This window comes from Cnephaeus nilssonii (genome assembly GCF_951640355.1).
Source record: "Cnephaeus nilssonii genome assembly, chromosome: 11".
Lineage (NCBI taxonomy): Eukaryota > Metazoa > Chordata > Mammalia > Chiroptera > Vespertilionidae > Cnephaeus > Cnephaeus nilssonii.
In genome coordinates this window covers 16,830,507-16,852,049 of record NC_137082.1, presented here as the reverse complement: position 1 = coordinate 16,852,049, position 21,543 = coordinate 16,830,507, and the positions used below count along the sequence as shown (strand labels likewise).

The 21,543-nt window shown below is 42.5% G+C and overlaps 1 protein-coding gene across 1 annotated transcript in view; it reads left to right on the top strand.

Moving 5' to 3' along the window:
• The window catches only part of SLC24A3 (solute carrier family 24 member 3), a 496,588-nt gene that overhangs the window by 335,214 nt on the left and 139,831 nt on the right, over positions 1–21,543 (top strand). Inside the window, exon 4 of the mRNA XM_079784858.1 lies at positions 20,623–20,697. Coding sequence (XP_079640984.1) covers positions 20,623–20,697 — 75 coding nt within the window. The remainder of the gene's footprint in view (positions 1–20,622; positions 20,698–21,543) is intronic.

Sequence of the window (21,543 nt, the reverse complement as noted above, 5' to 3'; positions counted from 1 at the left end):
TGGCCACCCTGCTTAGATGCTTAGGAAGCTAGAGGATGGATTCCTACTTTCCCCCAGTTGTGACATTTCTTCCCATTATCATTCCTTCACTGTTTACTAGCTGCATCTCTGAGCTCCAGTGAAGAGGCCGCATATGATTTCATTATGAAATGGCATCTGATCTCAGCTGATTCCATTCACTTTTGAATTTGATGTTAAGCATTTCAAATGATCGTGTTTTCTTCTTCCTGCCTCCTCTTGCAATTCCCTGCTTGGATTTTTTTCACTGCATCCATTCTCCCTAGCCTATAATTCTTACTGCCCCAACTACCTAGAACATCCTTTTCTATGAGCAAGAATGGGCAGGATTAGGTGACAGTATGCACATGTGTCATTTGTCTCATCAGAAGAAAGAAGGGGGTACATACTTACCAAGGTTCATAGATCTACAACTAGCAGGGATTTGTCATGTGCAGTGTGGTGGACAGATGCCAAGGGGTGCAATTCTCAAAGCTTGCAAAGACTCCAGACTGGCTTGCCTAGCCTTTCCTCACTCCCCTACCCTCTCTCCTTCCCTTTCTTCTTTCCTCCCTTTCTTTTAATGTCTAGAGAGTTATTCTGCCAAATCACAAGCAATTTGCAGCAAACAGGTAGCCTGTGCACCTGTGTGTGCACTTGTGTGCATGCATGTGTATGCACCAGTGAAGAGTGGAGGTAGTGGCTGGTATTGAGAGAGCACTTAAAAGCTACGGGGAGATGCTATGTAGATTCCAGTATCTGTAGGGTGACTCACTGCATTGCAAGAAAGCAAGGCGACTTTCATGGTAAGAGGGATGTACTCAGCTCAGAAAATGTGAAATCTTGCCCATCAGTGGGTAGAACACAGCTGTGTAAACTTCAAGAGGCTGGAGTCCAGATGAGAATAATCCTTACTTCTCCTTCAGCCCCTCAGAATGTGTCTTTGATATTGTGGGTACTCAGTAAATACTTAATAACAGGATGACTGGTGGGGGGACATAAAATGAATGCTGCTAAAACCATTTACTTGCAGGGATGCCAGTCACATAAGCTGACTGGCATGGTGATTCCAAGCCTTTTAAAAGGGGTTATGGGACTGAAGCTGACACCCAAGGCTGAGGGCATGAGTATGTGCATTGAACACGCAGGCTGCCTTAGAGTGTTGCCAGTAGTGTACACCATGGTAATATTAAATATTTGCTACAGGAAAGAGGGAGCATTCAGAGAGCCAGACCAGCCTGTGCAGCTTTGGGTGATGTTATAAAGAGCTAGTGCAGGCCAGGTGGATCATCTGAGAACAGCAGAAGGCAGGCAGTGCAGGCCAGCAGGCAGAGTGTGGGAAAAAGGAGGAAAGTAATTTGGAAAAGTCAGAAAGTGAATCTAAGGTGATGAATGCAGAGTAGGAGAAATGGATCCAACCACAACAGTGTGGTTCAAGAAGAAATAACCCAGAGACTGAAAATTGGGCATTTCCCGTGCACTGTCCAGCACAGTGGGCGCCAGCCTCTGCCCCTGGAGCACGTGAGAGGTGGTGAGTCCAGGCTGAAATGGGCTGTAAATGCGGAACACACACCAGCTCACAACACTCAGGATGAAACAGAAGAGTGTCAAATATCACATTAATATTTTTAAATTGGATACCTGTTGGAATGGTAATGTGTGGATATATTCAGCTAAACGGGACAAATTAAAATTCATCTCACCTGTTTCTCTTTACTGTTTTTGAAAAAAAATTGCTTCAAAAGTAGAAAAATTTAAATTGCACATGTAGCTCATATTATATTTCTTTTTGACAGCCTGTTCTAAAAGAGCTTTGAGGGAAGTTTTTAGGAAGAGAGGAGAGAATGGAATGTGTGGGAGTAGAAATCAACTTGGGCTTAGAGTTCACCTCCTGGCTGTATGTCCTTGACCAAGTTACATAACTTTGATGAGCCTCAGTCTCCTCATCTACAAAACAGTGCTTGCTGATAGTGTCTATTTCATGCAGTTGTTAAATCTAAGTAGGAGACCACGTAGAGCCTCTAAAGGGATATCTTGCATGTAGCAGGAGGTCCTCAAATAGAAGTTTCATTATGCCCTTGTTTTCCCTCATCCAGAGTAACAAGGGGCTACAGAGGCAGAAAGGTGGGATTGAAATTTTAGCAAATTCTGAATGTGTATCTCCACTCTCTGAATGCTGTGGTTTGTAGCAGACCGGGCAAGTGAAAAGAGGGGTAGAAAGTCCAATGGAAATACTAAAGGGAGGTGAGAAAGGACTGCACCCAGCCTGTGATGACAAAGTTATCCCCCCCCCCCCCCCCCCGCAATTTGAAGAGAAGATGGGACTGCAATAGAGAAAGAGTCCTAAGAGTTAGCAGGAAGGTCTTAGAAGTGCCCTGTTGAGTTTGGCTGAAAGCTGCTCTTGGATTAAGCAGATCGCTCTGTTGCTCTTAGGTAAAGGTGCCTGATGTTCTCATTTTTGGCAGCTTTGGAAATCCGACTTTGAGTTAGCACCAGCCTCAGCAATCGACAGCTTTCATACATTTCCAAATAGATCTCAGCATCCTCTAAAACAGAGAATAAAACCCAAGCTTTTTGTTCAGTGCAGAGTCGTAAAGAGAAGAACCCATGTACTTGCTACTTATAAATAAGCCATCTGCTAAAGAGACACCAACTAACAGTGAATGTCCCATGATCCTGGTGAGGCTCAGTGGCAGCAAAAGCAAATTGTTTTGGAGGCTCCTGGCCAAGGAACACTGATGGATGAGGAATTGTCATCCAGTTCCAATCTGTCGGATTTATTGTTCAAGAAGGTCCATATTTCTTCTTCCATTAGTTAGTCTCAATGATGGGAAAGAAAAATAGATGCATGGCTAAACTGGAACGGTAGATTATAAACTAATTACTCCAGGCAATATTCTAAAAATTACCACTGTAGAAAGATTTCATGAGACCTGCTCCATCTGCAATGGCACCTGTGACTTGCTCCATCCTCCTCCCACCCCACATCGAGTGCCTCTTCAGTGCGCCTCAGTTTCTCATTTGTAAAAATGAAGATCATTCGTGAATGAAAGGACATTGTCATGCCAGTTCTCTTATTTTATGCCTGGGGGGGGGGCCAAATTGTCCTGTAAATGCCTGGTGGGGGTTGTGAATTGCTCCGAGTTTTAAAGGACTCCTCTCCTCCGTATGGCAAACACACCACACCAAGGTTTCATCAGCCCAAGTGGAGTAAATGCTGACAGCCACAAAGACACACCATGGGGCATCCTCTCCTTCACTGTGTGCCTTATGCATAAAGAAAATCCAAAAATAAAATGCCTTACGTACTGGCAAAGTATTCTAGTGGGAAATTGGTCATGGTGTTAATCACCAGTGGGTCTGATTAAATTGCTCTCTCCCCTGCCTCTATCACCCAAATTGGTAGAGAATTCCAAGTCAGCTGAATCATTTCACCATTGAGATAAGCCACTTAATATGTGTGGGTTTTCTTCCGGCAAACCCTAAATAATTACGTTGCATGGAGAAAGAGGCATTGATTTTAGCTGGAGTGTAAAATGTAGTAGCCAGTCATTGTGTTAAAAAATAAGCAAAGACAGTTTCAAAGCTTAGAAGCTCAATTCAGATGTAACTCACTTCTACAACAGGCCTGGGACACCTGGTTGGGACACCTTTCCCCAAGAGATCAGGTTCATGTAATTCTTCCTCAGGGTAGTGTTTTCTCTCTTAATGCATAGACAGGGCTTTGCTCCATTCTGACTGACCTCAAAACCAAAACTTACAGAAAAGGAAGTCTAGTTAGAAAACAATATCAGGCAATCATTAGGTCCAAGGATGGCTTATGGGAGCTGAATAATCTCTACAATTCTCAAAGCTTATTTCTTAAAAAATAGTCTTTAGTTCATTCCTGGTGGCCTAAGGTATCTGGCCTTCTCTAGAGTCTGACTATCCATTAGGCCACTGCCACATGCTGCCAACAGGATGCCCAGGCCCTCTGGGCTTGTCCAAAGCCCCAGCCCTTTGGGAGTCTGCAGGCAGTGCTCTCCTCCAGCACAGCACCCTTCTATTCAGGCCCAGAATCCCCAAGTGGGCTTTCACATTGTTGTGTGGGCTCCTCTTCCTAGCTCTGGTGCTCTGGGCTGGGGAGCCAGGCCGGAGTTGAGACCCCTCACTCCTCAGGGGAACCTTTGCAGCTGGGATATCTCTCCTGACTCTGAGCTGCTGCCCATGAGAGTGGGACCAGCACTTTTTGCATCTCTGCATTTCCTACCAGTCTTAACGTAGCTTCTTCTGTAATTCTTTGGTTATAATACTTGTGTTCAGCTAGTCTTCAGTTGGTTCAGTTAGTTATTCAGGTTAATTGTTGTATATTTCAGTTGTAATTACAATTTGGTCCTGGGAGGAGGTGAATATAACTTCCACCTACTCTGTCACCATCTTGGATCATCCAACTTCCATTTTCCTTAAAGATGGGTTTCCTCTGAGAAAACGACCCCCATCAAATGTGTCAAAATATAATCCTGTTGTTGAAATTTTAAAAATTCTTAGCAATAATATCCCCCCTTTGAGTGAAGTCATAAGCAGAATAAATCTGTGTATGTATGTACACATAAATATATAACAGAAAAGAATGGAGTTGTTTTGGTGAGGCATGACCTAAGGTAGAGGGTAGGGGAGAGAAGGGAGGATGGAGCATTCCATACTTTCTATCTCCTCACTTCCTGACTCTCAGAGAAACATCAGATTCTCTGGGTCACAATTTGAGAAATGTGGACCTGCTTACTTTTCAGTCACCTTTATTGAGATATAATTTGCATACAAAAAATCATCATTTTAAATAACCTTATTTTGAAATAATTTTAGACTTACAGAAAGGATGCAAAATAGTGCAGAGACTTCTCAAATACCCGTCACCTAGCTTCCCTTAATGTTGACATCATATACAATCATAGTGCAATGATCAGAACCAGGAAATTAACATCTCAATACTATTACGAAGCTACAGAACTTATTCAAATTTCACCAGTTTTCCTACTAATCTCTTCTTCTAGTACAACCCAGCATCCCACATTTCCTTCAGCTGTATGTCTCCTTAGTTGCTATCGTCCGTGGCAGATCCTTGGTCTTTGTTTTTCATGACCTTCACCATTTTGAAGACTATGGGCCAATGTGTTCTGTATTTCTCATGATTTGATTGAGGTTATACCTGTTCAGCAGGAATACCACCCTGACCTTGTACTCTTTGCAGCAAGTCATATCAGGAGGATGCGATGTTGCTATGTCTTATTACTGGGGATATTAACCTTTATCCCTTAACCTTAATGCTTTTAAGATCCATCCATGCAGTTGCACATTTTGTATAGTCAGGGAGTTTATTCCCTTTTATTGCCCAGTAGAATTCCATTGTGCAGGTGTATCACCTTAGCTTATTCGTTCACCAGTTGGTAGACATCTGGGTTGTTTCCAGTTTGGGGTTATTATGAATAAAGCTGCTATGAACATTCAGGTACAAGAGTTAGTGTCTACAGATGTTTTCATTTCTCATGAGTAAATACCTGGGAGTAAATATATGTTGAATTGTATAAGAAACTGCCCAACTTTCCTTCAGCATGTCTGTACTTTTATAAATTCCCAACAGTGATGCATGAGCGTCCCTCCATGTTCTCCATGTTCTGACCCAAACTGGATATCATCAGATTTTTAACTTCAATCATTATAGTGAGATTATAGAGGCATCTCTTTGTGGTATTTATTTGCATGTCCCTAACAACTAATAATGTTGAACATCTTTTCATGAGCTTCTTCCTCATTCATTGATCTTCTTTGATGAAGTGTCTGTTCAAATATTTTGCCCACTTTTAATTGCATTGTTTATCTTCTTTTTTTGAGTTGTAAGAGTTCTTGTATATGTTGATTACAAGTACTTCAGAAAGTATATATTTTGCAACTATTTTCTCCCAGTCTATGGCCTGACCTTTCATTTTCTTAATGTTGTCTTTGGAATAGCAAACTTTTGTTGTTTCTGATGTGCTCCTTTTTTTTTTTTTCATTTCCAGTTTTTCCTTTTCTGTAGTCTATCTGGTAAATCTTAGCGTAGCCCAAGCTCACAAAGATTTTCTCCTGGAATGAGTTTCAAGTGGCAGTTGCACCTAGGATTTTTTCTTTCAGTTTCTCTACCTACCCCCTTAACTGTAAATTTAGAAATAAATTTTCTTCCATCCATGAAGAGCACTAAGCCTTTGGCCAGCAAAGGAATACTTACAATAATGATGGCAAATTGAGTCTTTAGTTACCCTAAATGCTCATGTGTTGGCTTCAATGGGTACCTGCTACTCACACTCTTAGTTTGGGTGCTCCTGGAAACAAACCCTGAGATAAGGACTAGAGTGAAGGCAGTGGTGTGCTGGTAAATATGCAACAACTGGTTCTCCTGGAGGGTAGGGGGGAGACCTGATTTGAAGCATTTTCTTATTTCCAAGGTGCAAAAATTCACACTATGACCAGTCTTAAGCTACCAGTACCTCAGTGGACTTGCATATTTCCTGAAAATTTAATAATTGGCCTTTGTGAGTTGATAAGAGCCTCCACCGGCACACTACCAGGTACAGGAAGTTTATTTGAGGTCATGTCCAGGAAGCAGATATGAGGGAGTGGGGGAAGCAAGATAGGGAAAGGAGGGGAGCCAACAAAGGGGGGCATTATAATGGGGGTTAACACTGTTAACAACTGGGACTCAGCCCTTTGAGTATGGTGTAGACCCTGATTCAGAAGTGCCCAGTGAGGGCTGAGGAGGCTGGTTAATGATTCATTGACATCTACTCTCTCTTTGGTTGATGATTGTTTCTGGGTTGTTAAAACCTAGACACTTTCAAGCTGCTCAGCACATGGGCTGAAGAAAGTTCTCTAGAACTGAGGTTTCCTGGGGCAGAAAGCAGAGCCACAGGTGAGGTGGGCAACTGTCCTGAGTAGGAAGCTGTCAGTGTGTCTTAAATTATCATTGTTATAAGCAGATCAAGGAGCATCCACAGCATGTGCTTCATGTATCACATACTTTTTCTAAACACTAGATTTCCAGTGGTCAACAACACCTCCCATTAGATCCATAGTCAAAGGCACAATCCCTGCCTGGTGCAAACTTGATGATAAAATGTAACTGAAAAGAGGTACCTTCAGCCCTGGCCAGTGTGGTTCAGTTAGTGGGTTGGATCTTACCATTGCATTCACCATCCTGTTGACTGCTAGGGAATCCTAAATCATGTGTTTGCTGGAATGTGAAACTTGGGTTGGGTTTCTTTGAATGGGCAACAGAAAAGGAAACCACGCTCATCAGCAAACTGTTCCTGTGTGACTACTTCAATACATGTGACTCCCACAGATGCAGTCAAAGAGAGGAATAAGCCTGCACTGAAGAGTCATAGGTTCTACTCCCAGTCAGGGCAAATAACCAGGTTGTGGGCTTGATATCCGGTTGGTGCACGTGCGGGAGGCAACCAATCGATGTTTCTCTCTCTCTAAAAAGCTAAAAATCAATAAAAACATATCCTAGATGAAGATTAAAAAAAAATTAAAAGTCCTTACCAGCCCTAGCTGGTTTGGCTCAGTGGATAGAGCATCAGCCTGCAGACTGAAGGGTCCCAGGTTTGATTCCAGTCAAGATCACATGCCCACGTTGAAGGCTCCATCCCCATTGAGGGAGTGCAGGAGGCAGCCAATCAGTTATTGTCTGTCATCCTCTCTCTCTCTCTCTCTCTCTCTCTCTCTCTCTCTCTCTCTCTCCCTCCTTTCCTCCCTCTCTGAAATTAATAAAAATATATTTTTTAAAATAATAAGTAAATGAATAATAAATTCCCTACCTGACCAGATCCAGTGACACTGGCATTCCAATAGGAGCCAACATGTTTATTGGCATGTCTTATTTAGAAAGTGAAAAGGGAAATTACTTCTTAGTCAGTTCTTAAAAAGATAGGTAATATATCAGAAATAGAATTCAATATAAATTATCATCAGACCACTTAATTAGAATTATATATATGGGAGGAGGGCTTGCCTTACAGATCAATAGACAGGTTGTATTCAAATATTTTCTTACCTTCAGACTGTCTTACTTGTGGTAGCATCTTGAGCTTGAGTAACTATCTACACTCCTGAGGTCAGCCCACTGACCTTTCCTTGTTGGATGTCTGACCTAATGTTTCTGTGGTTATGAAGATCAGAGGAAATCCTATCATGACAAATAATAAGATTTTTCTTAAACGCAAAAGTCCAGGCTTTCTTGGGGCAAAAAGAAGAAGAAGAAATGGTGATGGTTCTGTCTTCTCCACCGGGGAAAGTTCCCATGGACAGGGAACAGATGGTCCTAGATTTAGATACCATCTGCTTTTCAGTTGTAATTAATATCGGACCCAGGGATGGGTTGGATTTTACCATTGCATTGGCCATCCCCATTGACTGCCGGTAATCCTAAATCATGTGTTTGTTGGAATGTGAAACTTGGGTTGGGTTTCTTTGGATGGGCAATAGAAAAGGAAACCAGGCTCATCAGAAAACCATTCCAATGTGACTGCTTCAATTCATGTGGCCCCCACAGATGCAGTCAAAGAGAGGAATAAGCCTGCTAATCTTTTCTTCTGCTTTTGTAAAGAAGAAAGTATGAATGATGTCCTAAGTCTATTTCAATTCAGTTGGTTCCACTTTTCTAACAAGTTGATTAAAATAATATTCAATGTTATTCAGCATTTATTGAATGCTTTCAACAGTCCAGTTATTATGCTAATAATTTTACATGAATTATCTAGTTTTAAAATAACTATATCTGGTAGGAACTATTATTTTTCCCATTTTACAGACAAGGAAAACTGAAGTCTTAATGAGGTTAAATACTCACCTCAAGTCAAAAAGCTGAGATAAGGACCTACCAACTTATTTACACCAGGCAGAGCAGGAGTAAGCAGCTGGCAAATTCCTTTTATTCCTGTTTTGTAAGTTGCAGAAGAGAACTGAAGAAACTCAAAGATACCACTGTTCTCTAGTCCCTTTATAACCTCAAGGGAATTTGTTTCCCTTTTGCTTCAGTGTGCTTTGCCCCATGCCTTTCGATCATCTCCTGTGTTCTTATTTGCAACTCAGCTTCTTGCTTTTTCTGACCCCTAGGAGAGGTAAGTGAAAGCATGATTAAATTTTAACTCTCTGCCTAGAGCCACAGCTCCTAACACTGGTGTCAACATCTAAAACCTACAACAAAAGTTGATCCTCATTATTATTAGTGACATTGTTCCCCAAAAAACAGAGAGGCCCTAGCTGGTTTGGCTCAGTGCATAGAGCATCAGCCTGTGGACTGAAAGGTCCCAGGTTTGATTCCAGGGTTGCTGGCTCAATCCCCAGTAGGGGTCGTGCAGGAGGCAGCCAATCAATGATTCTCTCTCATCGTTGATGTTTCTATCTCTCTCTCCTCTCCCTTCCTCTCTGAAATCAATAAATATCAATCAATGAAAAAAATCAATCAATGAAAATAAAACACAGAGAGGATTTTTAGCAGATGGTATGAGAGCATCTCTGTCTTAAGCTTCCTAAGGGCACACCAGGTGAACAGAACACAAAAAGAACATTCCAGGACCAGCAGTCATTTGTACTATTGTCCAGGTACAAATAATTCCTTGGAATATCTCTGAACATCAAGCCAGTCTAGGTCAGCCAGGGGAAGGAGCCCATGGGCCCAGCTAAGCTAATTGTCTGTTAAGAGAAGTTTTGAACTTCCAAGTTAAAAGTTCATAGTAATCATCTGGTAATTGTTTAAGTGGCTTGTCATTGAAGTGTGAAGTTGGAAATACTGTAATGTAAAACTTTAGTCTAGCTTCGTTAGCTGCAGTAGATCTTAAGCAATAAAATGAAGGTCAGGATTTAAGACCCACACAAGCCTGTTGGCTTTGTTCATTTATATACATAGCCCCAGACTGGATTCCTTCCCACAGCTACCCAGCACCACTGACAAGCAGAATCAGGCCAGGGACCCTGGATGACCCAGTGTCGCCCTTCACCACTAATGGGAATCACCTTCCACTCCAGGAGCACAACCTATGATACTCGGTCTGTTCTGTTCATAGAACACAGTAATGACACACAGTTAAAGAAGTGGTCCCAACCTGTGGACATTGGCATGACTTTCAACTGGGTACCAAAAGCTATATTGTTGGGTGGCCATTTGACTTTCTCAGGAAGCCTAAGTACCGGAACCCTTAAAAAAACATCAGTATAATAAATGGAAAAGATGGTGTCACTTAACTTGGGTTTCCACACAACACAGCTAAAGACACACAAATTGATCTCCTCCACCTGACCCAAACAGCTACCCGAAATAGAAATAAAGAGGATCTTCCTGCTTTTTGCTGTTGCCAGCCTATTTCTATACATGTACTTTGTTAGCCCTCACATCATCCCATGCCTGAAATTTTAAAATTGAACAGTGCTTAGTGTTTATCAACTTTGAATAAAATGTTTCACTATCTAAATATTAACTATTCAAACTTTGAATTCACCAACAAGAAGTTGCCTACTTTAGAGTAGTTCATCTTACAAGAGAAACTTGAAAAGAATAACAATTATAGAAAAATGGGGGAAGATTTTGCAGAATATTTTTCAGAATATTGACTATGTTTGCATCAGTAGAAATGAAGTAGTAAGAGGCTTAATTTCTATATACATTTTTTATTAATAGAAGATTAGTTTTCTCCTCCATCCTCCACTAAATAAATGTTGAATAAATATTTAAAGAACATGGGTTTGAAGAGGTGCCAGATTACGAACCTGCCTGGAGTGCCTGTGTCTCAGGCCGATTCTGTTTTTGGAAGTCCTGGTTGCTCACCCATATTGGCTTGCAGTTCTACTATTTGATGTTATCTGGCAGCTGTGGTGCCCACCAGCTCCCAAGACTGTGTTTGGAGAGAGAATAGCAAGAAAAGGACAGAAAGACAAGATTGCAAATACCTTAATAACTTTAACCAGCGTGGTGTCTTTCAAAGGCACAATACTATGCAATAAATTTAGCTCTAACTCTGGCATGAAAATTTCTAACTTATTGTGCTTTTCCTTAGAAAGGCTCAGCTCAGGTTTCCAATAAAAAGTGGGGAGGCAAAAAGCAGGTTTCTCACCAACCTTGAAGTGAAGAGTTCCACCATCTTACAGATAGTTGAGTATTTTCTTGCAGATAGTTGAAACTTCAAGTTTTCAAAGTCCTCCAGAGAAGTTAGATTCTGTATTTACAATACATTCCTAGTGTAGAAGTCATTGTCTTTGTTTTCTCAAACAAGCCTGAAGAAGAAAGGGCAGTGTTGGCAAACAAGCCTGTTGTCAGGCAGTCTTTACATGAGATTTTGAGGACCCCTACAGAATATGCCACTATTGTTTAGTGGGGAGAGAAGGGCAGTGTCATTGAGAAGTGGGAGAGGACGAAAGGGAAGGAATAAGGAGGAATGAGAGGCCATGAGAAATTTTGAAGCCAGTGGGCACTCTGAGCCTTTAGACCAGTCCTCCTTTCTTGCTGAGAGGAGGTTAAAGCCTGAGCTCTGGCTCGGATTGGAGACATGCTAACTCTGTGACTTGGGCTTATATTCTCTTTGCCTCAGTTTTTTGTCTTTAAAGTGGGGATAACAATAGTATTTTCCTCAGGGTATACTTGAGAGAAAAACTTTGAGGCGGTTTGAGGCCCATGGTTGCATTCAATAAATGTTAGTGGTCATATTATCGTCATCATTATCTGTCTCATTATCACCATCATCATCATTATTGTCTCTAATATGACATCACAATCTCTATCATCACCACCACTGTCATCATCATCTTCACATCATCAAATTATTATCCCCACCACCATCACCCTCACCATTGTGATCATCATCACCACCATCATTATCATTATCACCATCCTCCTCCTCATCACTATCATCATCTTTTTTCCAATTATCACATCACAGCCACTATCATCACTACCATCATCATCATCATTGTCCCCTTCATCACATCACAATCACTATCTTCACCATCATCATACCCATTAAATCCAACACCATTACCATCATCAAACCATTTTTATCATCATCATCATCATCACAAGTTTCATCTAGTAGAATCAACAGTGATTTCCATTCAAGAAAAATAGTCTGCACTTGTGCATCCAAATATCTCAGCCTGGAATACTAGAACCTCCCAAAATGCATCTTTGCATATTTCTGCAGACTCATCTGTCTCTACTTTCTCACCCACGATAGTGAATAATCAGTCGTTTTCAGCACAAACCATGCTAATTTAGGACACCATGCTTTTATTCATGCCATTCCCTTGTCTAGCCAATTCTTCCCCGACTTTTTTGCTTGTCTGATTCCTAGTCATCTTCTTGGACAGGATATAAGCATCAACTCCTCCAGAACATACACTCCTCTCACTCTCTAAAGCCTAGGTTAGGTGTTCTCCCTTTAATCTCACATAGAATCCAGTGAATAGCTCTATGTTTAACTTTAACGTCAAGTGCTCTGCTTACATATGTAGCAGACATGCTGGTACTTCATCAGATAAACCTGAGTCCTCCTTCCTAGTTTGTGTGCCTACCCAGTCGTTTTTGTGTGCTTTCATGGGTCTCCTTGGTGCCCTTCAAATACCTATCTCTGGCTTCTGGAGCCACTTGACTGGGAAAGTACCAGGGAATTTGTGTTCTTAATACATTAAATAGTGTCAGCTCTCATAACTGCTTATTTTTGAAATAGCGATAGGTACATGAGGCCTCTGCAACACCAGTAATCTGATGTAAAAAGTCTGAGATTTCCACTAGGGACAGGTTCGCAGGTCTTGCCAAAGCTTCTGTGGTTTATTGCGTAGATTCATAGTAGAAGGAAATACTGAATTCTGCTTAACGTTTACTGAAAACAAATATACAGGTTGTTCCCATACAAATTGACAAACTCCTTAAGGCTTTCTAAGTACTCCTTGGGGAGGTGGGGGTTCGGGGACCTCAGGTCAAGAGCCTCCATCTCACCGGAGGTCTCTGTGGAAGGAGAGATGGGGCCTGGCAGAGGTTAGAGGAGTAGAGTTACTCCTCAAATAGAACACAGCCAGTCCTCCTCCTGAGATGGTGTGTGGTGTGATGATTAGGAGCACAGCTTTGAGAGTCAGGTCACTGGGTTCAAATCTGGCCTCCTCCACCTACTAGCTGTGTGACCTAACCAGGTTACTGAACTCGGTACCCACCTGCGAGGCTAGATTAAGCCCAGTGCCCCATCTTGCAGCTATTGGGAGGGTCAGAGGAGAATGCATACTCCTGGGACCCAGTGAAGTCACGTCGGCATCATCCCAGCTACATAAACCTGTCCCCAGAACCTTCCTTCAGTGTATACTGAGTGGAGGTGGCAATTATCACCCCCATGTTCTTGAGAAACTGACAACCGATAAAGCATTCTTCCCCCACTGAAATATTTCTCCAGAGATGGAAAATCTCTCATTCCCAGGGCTCCAAATCAATGACCCCAGTATGGTGGCCTCCAGGAACAATGACCAGACATAGGCCTCATCTGGGTAGACTCCTTTCAAGTAACATAATTATAGGACTTATGCTAATGGAGCAGATACATTAACACATTCTCATTTCCTTTAGTGCTTGGGTCCCCTCACGAGAAACCTTTTCCGTTGGCAGTGGTTCCCGAAGACCTTTACGATGCCAGCTGACAGCATGACCACGGGGGAGTGGGACTAAGGGAGAGTCCCCCATAGACTGGCAGAAAACAGTTGTTTCTACAAGTGGCCCATTTTTATAAATTGCATTGCATTCCTTCCACAGTCTTCCTTAACCGACTTTCCTCGTTTTAAAGTGGTCTGTTGGGGGTGGAAGGAAACATCAGTAGAGGAAGAGGAAGTGAGACAGAGAAGGAAAATTGCTAGTAAAAGGTATTTGCTCGAGGTTGCAACACTGTGGGCACCTGAAGCTTAATTCATCGGGGGACTCAGGGAGACAGTGCAGTTACCCCCCAGGGAGTAAGGAGCTGGGTACTCACACACCAACTTTCATCAGCCATTGTTCAGAGGTTCCCAGGGACAGTAACACCCCAGAACTTCTTGAACTTTAGCCTTTGTGAAAGGCTAAATCAAAAGTCTTCAAACAAATGGAGGCAGATTCTGACATTTGAAAGGCAATGGAATGCTCTAAATTAATAAGGCCAAAAAATATGATGGAACAAGGGACACCCAATAGCCACCTGCTACATTCCTCTTCCCAACAACTACCTCCAACTAGATCCTTGTGTTCAGAATCCTAGTCTGGCTGTGTGGCTCAGAATTTCTCTTCAGTCACTAGCTGTGGTGTTTCCAGTCGAATGATGTCTGCAGAGGTAGCAAAACCTGAGAGTGAGTGCCTCAGTCAGTCCCAATGTGGCCTTATGGAACCATTGGGTACAGAGCCATAATAGGAGGGGATTATTTTTAAAGAACTAACTTTTTAAAAAGTCTAATCATGTATGATCACTTGAAACTATTGGGGGCGACGGGGGGGGGGGGACAGAGAAGGAAAAGGAGAAGGATCTTTTTTGGTTATTATTCAAGCTGCATTCCCTGGAGATTGAGAACAATTTCCACCAAGGCCAGAGTTCTACAGACCTTCCCTAGGAATTGCCTCTCCAGCACCACCTTCGTTGAAATTAAAGACAGAGCCACACGAGTGCGGAGATGTAGTAAAAGGAAATTGCCTGTGAAAACCGCTGACTGGAGATGCCACATAAAACAGCAGGGTTAATGTCGTGCTGTTCAGATACATTTGCCCTCACAATTCAGAAGCCCTTCTGTATATCGACATTTCAGCTAGAGCCTGTTCACCTCCATTAAGCCACAGGCCACCATAATTTCCTGTTACCTTAGGTATTTTTCAGTTTAACCACTGTCGCCAAAGTTTTCTAGTTTTATTATAGCCCCAATCAACCTCTGAAACTGCCTGATGAGACAGTATTTATCTTTCAAAATCCCAGTTTAATAGCCACTTTCCCTGTGAAACCTTCTCTAACCTCCTTCACTACCCTTGCCCCTGTCAGAGGCACGTAGCTGCAAGTGGCAACAGAGGCAACCGGGGGGCGGGGGGCAGGGGGGGTGTCCTTTTCTCACACAGTGAGAAGTATGGAGGGAAATGACTTCTGGCATTAGATCAGCTGGTGAATGGCATCCTCAGGGCTCTGCCACCCTTTGCATATTGCTCTGCATCTTCATGCTGGTTGTCTCATGGTCATACAACAGCTGCTGCCATTCCAAACATCACCACGTTCAAAACAGGAAGAAAGGGTGACTTTAGTAGGATCTGTCCCTTATTCTCATTGGCCAAAACTGTGTCACCTGGCCATGGCTAGTTTCAGGGATACTAGAAAAGCTGAGGATATTGTCATGCCCCCCCCCCCAAAAAAAAAAAGCCCAGAAAGTCTGTTTTCTTAGAAGTTTTCATTATTGTTGTTTTCTCTGTGACTCTTTCTGTCACCTTGGCTGTATCTGTTACCTATTGCCTAAATGATGCTGTGTAACAAATGGCCTCAAAACCTCAGTGCCATACAACAGTAAACACTTATTTAGCTCCTGGGTCTTTTGAGTTGAGTTCAACTGAACCAGGTTGAGCTTGGCCAGTCTCAGCTCGCCCGTGTCCTGGGGATAGCTGCCTGTCAATTGAGCCCTGACAGCTTCACTTAAGACAGCGGGGGTGATTCAGCTCTGCTTTATGTGTCCCCAGCACACTAGCTGCGGCACGTCCTTCTGGCATTGTCATCATGTCATGAGGTGCTTTGCCGTCAGTCTTTTTGTTCATTTGTTTCCATTTTCTCCCCACAACAGCCTCGCACGCTAGCTAGAGAGCATGGTGCGATTGGTCTCACGTCGAAGGCTCCGCTGGGTAGGGAGAGCGCGCTGCTCAAGGTGGTTCAGCTCAGAAGTGTCAAGTCCAGGATTGGATGTGAGGTCCTTTACCCACCCTGGGCTTCCTCCGAGGCTCCAGGCTGCCTGTCTCTCAGCAGCTGCTTGCCAGTCAATGCTACTCAGGCATTTCCTTTGACAGCTTCCAAAGGTGACAGCAGCGACTGTGAGCACCACCCTCCACGGAATCCATTCACCTCATATAAATGGGCCCTTGTTCTGTGCAAGCCAACCTGAGCAGAAAATATAGCGTTTGCTTATTTCCCCTGTTCCCCTTCCACATGCACAGTCCCCACCCCCACCAACATCTTGTTCAGTTTTGTTTGTTTTCCAGTGGGAACCTGATTTCCAGTGGGTAGCATGGCAGAGTTAGAGCTGAGTTTCTTGTAAGCAAAGTGGCAGACCTGCCCTTAGATGCGAGCAGGTAGATAGGAACCTCATCACCTGGTGGGCTCCTCCAGACGCCAGAGGAAGTTGCCACAAAGTGTCTGATTGAGGGTGGGAACCCCACCTCACTTTGCCTTGTGCAAAGAAGTCATGTGGCCTTCTTTCTTTTTAATTTTATTTTTCAATTACAGTTGACACTCAGTATTATTTTATATTAGTTTCAGGTGTACAGCATAGTGGTTAGACAATCATATACTTTACAAAATGTTCCCCCTGATATTTAAGGTACCCACCTGGCACAATACATAGTTATTATGAGTGGATAAAAAAGCAGTGGTATATATACATAATGAAATACTACTCAGCCATACAAAAGAATAGAATCTTACCATTTACAACAGCATGGATGGACCTAGAGGGTATTAAGCTATATGAAGTAAGTCAGACAGATAAAGGCAAATATCATGTGATTTCACTTATATGCAGAATCTGAAGAACAAAATAAATGAATAAACAAAACAGAAACAGACTCATAGATATAGAGGACAAATTGATGGTTGCCAGAGGGGAGGGGAGTTGGGGGCTGAATGGAAAAGGTGAAAGGATTAAGAAGTGCAAATTGGTAGTTACAAATAGTCACAGGATGTAAAGACCAGCATAGGGAATATAGTCAAATGATACACCTCAGCACCAAAAAACAAACAATCCAATTTAAAAATGGGCAGAGGCCCTGGCCAGTGTGACTCAGTTGGTTGGAGTGTCATCCTGTACACCAAAGGTCATAGGTTCAATTCCCAGTCAAGGCACATACCTAGGTTGTGGGTTCAGTCCCTGGTTGAGGTGCATCTGAATGGTAACCAATCAATGTTTCTCTCTCAATTGAAGTTTCTCTCTCTCTTGCCCTTTCTCTCTCTAAAAGTCAATAAACATATCCTCTGGAGAGGGTTAAAAACATAGGCAGAGGACCTGAATAGACACTTCTCCAAAGAAACATACAGATGGCCAATAGACATGTGAAAAGATGTCCAGCATCACTAATCATCAGAGAAATGCAAATTAAAACCACAATGAGAGATCACTGCACAACTGTCAGAATGGCTGTCATCAATAAATCAACAAGCAACAATTGCTGGCGAGGATGTGGAGGAAAGGGAACCCTCGTGTACTGTTGGTAGAATTGCAAATTGGTGCATCCGCTATGAAAATACTATGGAGGTTCCTCAAAATAGTTAAAAATGGAACTGCCTTATGAACTAGCAATTCTGCTTCTGGAAACATATTTGAAGAAATACAAAACACTAATTAGAAAATATATTTGCACCCCTATGTTCATTGCAGTTCTATTTACAATAGCCAATATATGGAAGCAACCTATATGTCCAACAATGGGCGAGTAGATAATGTGGCTTTCAACAGCCGTCAGTCTTGAAAGCACAAAGAATCTGGTAGATCTATTCCTTTCTCATCCCAGTTCAAGCATTGATATTTTGATGTGTTATATGGAGCTTCTTGCCTTGAAATAGGATCAATATGAAATACTGAAATGCAGTCTTTGAGAGATGGTTTGTGGACTTCCAAATGGCATTGGCTGTGTTAGTGAGTTGAGTATGTTAGGTATGGATGGTTTATTTAGGTCTTGGTTAATTCAAAAGTGTGTAATCCTGTATTCCAGTTACTGCATTTGGCTGTCCTTTCAGAGTTTATGATAAAGTCTGCATATCATTGGATCAACCAAGTCATTATACAAAAGAGGATTTGAGTCCATTGCAATTTGGGAATGTGTGTTCTGACTCATCTACAAAGCTATAAAATACAGCATTAATTTTTTAATTGACATATTAAAAACTCCCCAAAGGCAAATAATTTTTTACAGATTATGAACAAACCAATAAATAGAAAGTTATTTTTAAGTCTTTTGTGCATGCCAGGCTTCTTAGCCTCCTCAGAGAGTAGTAAAGTGTAAAACAGAGTTGCTACCTCTCCAATCTCCCACTACCTACAAAAATCACACAAGAAATCCAAATTCAAGGTAGACAAATCAGAAGAAAATATAGATAGGAATTATAAAATACAAGTGGAGTCACACCAACCAAGGGAGAAACTATTTTGATTTATGGCCTTTCAAACCCTTATATGCAAATAAACTTACATAACTATGCATATATGTATGCATTCTTATACATTATTTAACAAAAAAGAGATTGTACACATTATTTGATAACACTTTTCATTTAGCAATGTATTATAAATGCCTTTCCTTGTCACTAAATATGGATTTACATAATCTCTTTTCACAGTATGTCATTGATTGATGAATTATAGTTTATATAACCCATCCCCTATTGTATATTTTGTTAGGTTTTGATCATTTATTATAGTCAGCATTTTGAAACAAAATATCCCTGGTTTGGGGCACTTGTCTGATATTTCCACAGACTCAGGTGTTAAGATGTACTTGAGAATCTTACAGTCTGGTTGTAGAGACAAAACACAATGCAAAGAAAGCAAGCTTATAAAGGGAGGAGGGTGTCTAAATTAGTTGACAGCCAAGAGTCAACGGCCAGAAAAACCATTTCACACTTAGGTTGCTACATAAGGCTTCATGAAGGAGAGTTGTAAGTGGTAGAAACTTAAACCAGTTTAGGTGTAAAAAGTGTATGACTGGCTCATGAAATTGCAAGTTCATTTTGATTTCAGACTGAGCTGGGTCCAGTGTTCACTTTTCACTTAATGTTACTGAGCACCAGTGTGTGTGTGTGTGTGTGTGTGTGTGTGTTTCATCTCTTGGTGTGAGCTGCATTCTGAGCCAAGCTCTTTCTCTATGGCAACTGTCTCCAGAAGCTCCAGACTCAGGTGGTTTTTATATGTCATAAGGAGAGAAACCCTCTCTCCCAGCTTCTCTGTTAATCCCTTGCAGAACTTTTGCTCACCTACCACTATATAAAGGGAAATGGGTGTCCTGGTGGCTACTTTGGGTCATGTGCCTGTGTCCTGTGGTGAGGAAGGTGGGCAGGGTGTGACTGAAGGCCCTTCCCATAGAGCAGTTCTCAAAAGGCAAAGATGCTGGATGGTGAAAAAATGAGAGGATGCTGGAACTTGAAGGATGAGCAACCACATCCATTAGATGCTTAGGGCTGCAATTAACAGGGAAACTCCAAGTCAAACTGGTCTGTTTGCCAATTTCATAACATCTGGAGGCATAGTGGGCTCTAGCACCACATGATCAAGGCTCAGTGATGTCACTAAGTTGACTGAGGGTAAGCTTCATCTCAGATCAGATTCCCTAATTATGGCTGCCAATGGCCATCAGGACTCCTAGCCTCTTTGTCCATAGCCAGCACTTGAGGGTGAAAAACAGCTCCCTCTGTCAAGACTGTAAGGCTTTTCCTGCCATCTGATTGGACCAGCCTAGGTCATGTGCTCACCTCTGAATCAATAGCACACTAACTCTGCAGCTGCTGGGGACTGCTATACACTGATTGGCCAATCACTATCTACTCCTAGAGGAAAGGGTGGGGTTACCTTCCACATGGGATATGGTAGATATTTGAATGAAACTGTAGTACCATTAGAAGGATTGGAGGACACACACACACTGGGTGGTTAACCAACAATGGAATCTGAATAAGACTTCATTAGTTAGAAAGGAAATATGGAGTTGGTTAAGGTAGAGAGGCAATTTATGGCCTGGTCATAGCTGACCAACGATGTGGAGACAAGATTGGAGAGGCTGTCCTGCAGGAAACAGGAGAGTGCACTAGCTCATTTGGAAGTATTCATTTATTTATTCTTTTATTGCTCATATATTTATGGAGCACCTACCATGCACCACTATGCTGAGGTGAGTGCTGGGGATAAATGAGATAGATACAGTTCATACTTCACATGGACTTCTAGTGGGGAAGACAGCAGACAAATGAACTTCACAGATAATATGTCAAGAAAAACAAAGCAGGGTAGGGGGATGGAGAGAATGGGAGGGAGAAGAATCCAAGGCCTCTTGCATAGGTTGACATTGATCCAGAGACTTGAAGGACATGATAAAGTGATCCAAGGTGATCTGGGAGAGTGTATTCCCAGCAGAGGGAGCAGAAAGTGCAAAGGCTGTGGGACAGGCATCCATGGCATGTTTGGGGAACAATGAGGTGGACATGGGGGACAGTGGTAGGGAATAATGTCAGAGAGGAAAGGTGAGATCACATGGGACCTCACAGGCTTTGCAAAGTCTTTGTTCTTACCCTGAGTAGGATGTTGAATTCATGATGACAGAGGGTGGCCAGACCCTCAGCCCATGGCTTTGCCCTGACTGAGTTTAATCCTTTCTCCTCTCCTCTCTTCTAGGCCATGTACATGTTCTACGCACTGGCCATTGTGTGTGACGACTTCTTCGTCCCCTCCTTGGAAAAGATCTGTGAGGTACGTGCTTGATTCTCAGCATTTCTGAGCTGGGCACTGGTACTGCTCCAGCCTGCTTCACGGAGGCCCTGGGAGCACTCTATGCAACCGGGATGGGTGGGAACACCGGATATCAGCATACTTCAGAGTGATGGGCAACATTAGCACAAAAGCGCCATCAATCTGCTTAGAATTCCAGGACACCCATCTATATATGGGCTTTAACATACACATGGCCAGCTTTCCCTGTCCATTTGGCTATAACTCATGGTACTTACTGAGTTCTGCTTCCAGTTTTTTTTTCCTCTTTTAAAGTCTGCTCCTCCATTCTCTCTGTCACTCCCTCCTCTCCACCATTCCCTTCTGCTTCAGTAACCCTCCTTTGGTGATTTGTGGGGTCCTTGTCGAGTGAGAAATATCCAGCCACACACATCCATCACCCTTCCTCTGTGCATATGTATAGAAATGCTCCACGCAGAGGCCTGAAAGGGGAGAAGATGAAAGAATTGGCCACAGAGACAAGAACACGGACTCTGCTCAAAATCTGCCCAGTGACACCAGGCTGAATACCAAGTTAAATCCCTTTTATCTGAATTTTCAGCATATCTAGAACCCTTTTATCCTCTTGCCTCCTTTATCTTCTCCTCTGTTTTGAAAAGTAGTTTCCTTTATCTGGAAGCTTTCCATTTTATTTTATTTTTAATTCAGATGCCTTTCCAGAAGGGATCTCTCCCAAATGCCCCTCCTATCTGGAGCTCAAGTTTCTTTATGTCATTTTTAAACTTCATCGTCCCTCCCCTTTCCTTCCTCCTTCCTCCCAAGTATCAGATTCAGTAGGTCTCGGGGGCCAACAGGGACCAGAAGTTC